The sequence below is a fragment of the Nicotiana tabacum genome, chromosome 21 (genome assembly GCF_000715075.1).
Source record: "Nicotiana tabacum cultivar K326 chromosome 21, ASM71507v2, whole genome shotgun sequence".
In the NCBI taxonomy this organism is placed as follows: Eukaryota; Viridiplantae; Streptophyta; class Magnoliopsida; order Solanales; family Solanaceae; genus Nicotiana; species Nicotiana tabacum.
The window spans coordinates 66,776,532-66,778,864 of record NC_134100.1 but is presented as its reverse complement, the minus strand read 5'-3'; the positions used below and the strand labels follow the sequence as shown (position 1 = coordinate 66,778,864).

Sequence of the window (2,333 nt, the reverse complement as noted above, 5' to 3'; positions counted from 1 at the left end):
CATTCCCCATCCCCCAGTGATCAAATGCGAAGAATGCGAATTGGAACACTAGGAATCTTGTACCTTCGAGGATCCCACTAGTGAATTGCTAGACAATCTTCTGCTCGGTAACAAACTTTGTTTCCCTTTAGGAATTTATGCTATCGAGCAAAAGACTATCTAACAATCCTCTAGTTGTGTTTGCACTTGTGAACGGTCAGGTAACCTTTGCTTGATAGCAAACTTATTTTCCCGGTGAGAATTTTGCTATCGAGCCAAAGATTATCTAACCGCCCGGGAGTGGTTCTTTGCTTGTATGCCTTGCTATTAAAGTTCTTATTATTGTCGTTGAAACTTTCTTCATAGTATGCTTTCCGTTGCTGCCTCGTTAAAAACCTTGCCAGAAAAACCCTATTGGGACAAGAACTGGATGAAGGAAAAAAGAGTGCAACACATACTTTCAGTACAGACGATGTTTGTCAGCAATAATATCTCTTGAGGTGTGTCACGTTCCAATTGCTTGGCAACTTTTCTCCATTCTGATTCTCTAACTCGTACTAACCTTTTTCGGTGACAGCTGAAACCCGGTAGAGACCTTTCCATGTTGGGCCTAGCTTCCCTGCGATGAGTACCTGGGTGTTTTGAGTTACTTTCCTTAAAACCAAATCTCCCATTTTAAAATAACGAAGGTTGGCTATTCGATTGTAATATCTTTCCATTCTCTGCTTTTGTGACACCATCCTTATATGTGCGAAGTCCCTGCACTCATCGAGTAACTCCAAGTTGACTAACATTGCTTCGTTGTTCGTTTCTTCACTTGATTGGAAATACCTTAAGGTAGTCTCCCCTACTTCCACCGGAATTAAGTCTTTTGCTCCGTACATAAGGGAAAAAAGAGTTTCCTCCGTGCTTGAGTTGGTCGTTGTTCGGTATGCTCATAAAACTCCGGGTAGTTCCTCAAGCTATTTACCTTTAGCTGCTTCCAACCTTTTCTTGAGGTTTTATATAATCACTTTATTCGTTGACTCCGCTTGACCATTTGCGCTCGGATGGTAGGGTGAAGAAGTGATCCTCTTTATTTTCAAATCTTCAAGGAACTTTATGATCTTTGTGCCGATGAATTGCGGCCCATTATTGCATGCTATCTCTTTTGGTATTTCGAACCTGCAGATTATGTTTTCCCACAAGAAATCTACCACTTCGCATTCGTCGATTTTCTAATAAGGACCTGCTTCCACCCACTTAGAAAAATAGTCAATTAAAATAAAAAGAAATCTTACTTTATCGGGAGCCGTCGATAGTGGCCCGATGATGTCCATCCCCCACTTTATGAAAGGCCATGGAGACATAACTGAATGTAGTGGTTCTGTCGGTTGATGTACCAGCGGTGTGTAGCGTTGGCACTTATCGCATTTTTGTATGAAAGCTTTGGTGTCTTATTCCATGCAGGGCCAATAATATCATGCCCTTAAAAGTTTTAGCACTAAAGAATCTGCGCCCGAATGGTTTTTGCATATCCCTTCGTGGACTTCTCGTATAACGTAATTAGCTTCGGATGCTCCCAAATATCGAGCCAGCGAGCCTTGGAAAGATTTTCTGTACAATTGGCTTCCTTTGAAGATATACCGTGCTGCTTTGACATGCAATGCACAGGATGCCTTGGAATCTTCGGGTCGTTTCCCATATTCGAGATAATCGATGATCTCATCCTTCCAGTCCCAGACCAAATTAGTCGTATTTACCTCGTAGTAGTTATCTACATCCAGGACCGAGTGCATCAGTTGTACTACCGTCCCGGACTCTGATCCCTTCATTTCTGTTGATGAACCGAGGCTAGCCAGTGCATCTACTTCTGCATTTTCTTCCCTCGGGATATGAGTAATCGACCACTCCAGAAATCGAGCCAGCAAAGCCTGGATCTTCACCAGGTATTGTTTCATGCACTCCTCTTTGGTTTCAAAGATCCCGTAGACCTGATTTACCACCAGTTGTGAGTCGCACTTGATTTCTATGACCTCGGAATCAAGTCCCCGAGCCAGTTCGAGTCCTGCAATCAAAGCATCGTGATCTGCTTCATTGTTAGTTAAAGGGACCATTCTAAAAGCTTGCCTTAAGGTTTCTCCCAAAGGCGTGGTTAATACTATACCAAGCCCAGACCCTTTTATGTTGGAGGCTCCATCCGTAAATAAGGTCCAAACTACCGATGTCGATTCTAATACCATTACTGCCTCTTTGGTTGCCAGAGGTAGCAATTCTAGACTGAAATCGACCACAACGTCAGCCAAGACTTGTGACTTAATCTCAGTCCTTGGTTTATATTCTATGTCGAATTCACTCATTTTGATGGCCCATTT

At 42.7% G+C, this 2,333-nt stretch overlaps 1 protein-coding gene across 1 annotated transcript; it reads right to left on the bottom strand.

Moving 5' to 3' along the window:
- Positions 1 to 1,439: 1,439 nt before the first annotated feature.
- LOC142175275 (uncharacterized) lies at positions 1,440 to 2,075 on the bottom strand. Its single transcript, XM_075241860.1, has one exon. The coding sequence runs from the start codon at positions 2,073 to 2,075 to the stop codon at positions 1,440 to 1,442; it is 636 nt and encodes a 211-aa protein (XP_075097961.1).
- Between the last annotated feature and the right edge of the window lie 258 nt (positions 2,076 to 2,333).

Excerpts from the sequence above, each read along its gene's own strand:
- LOC142175275 (XM_075241860.1), bottom strand. The coding sequence starts at position 2,075 with ATGGTCCCTTTAACTAACAATGAAGCAGATCACGATGCTTTGATTGCA.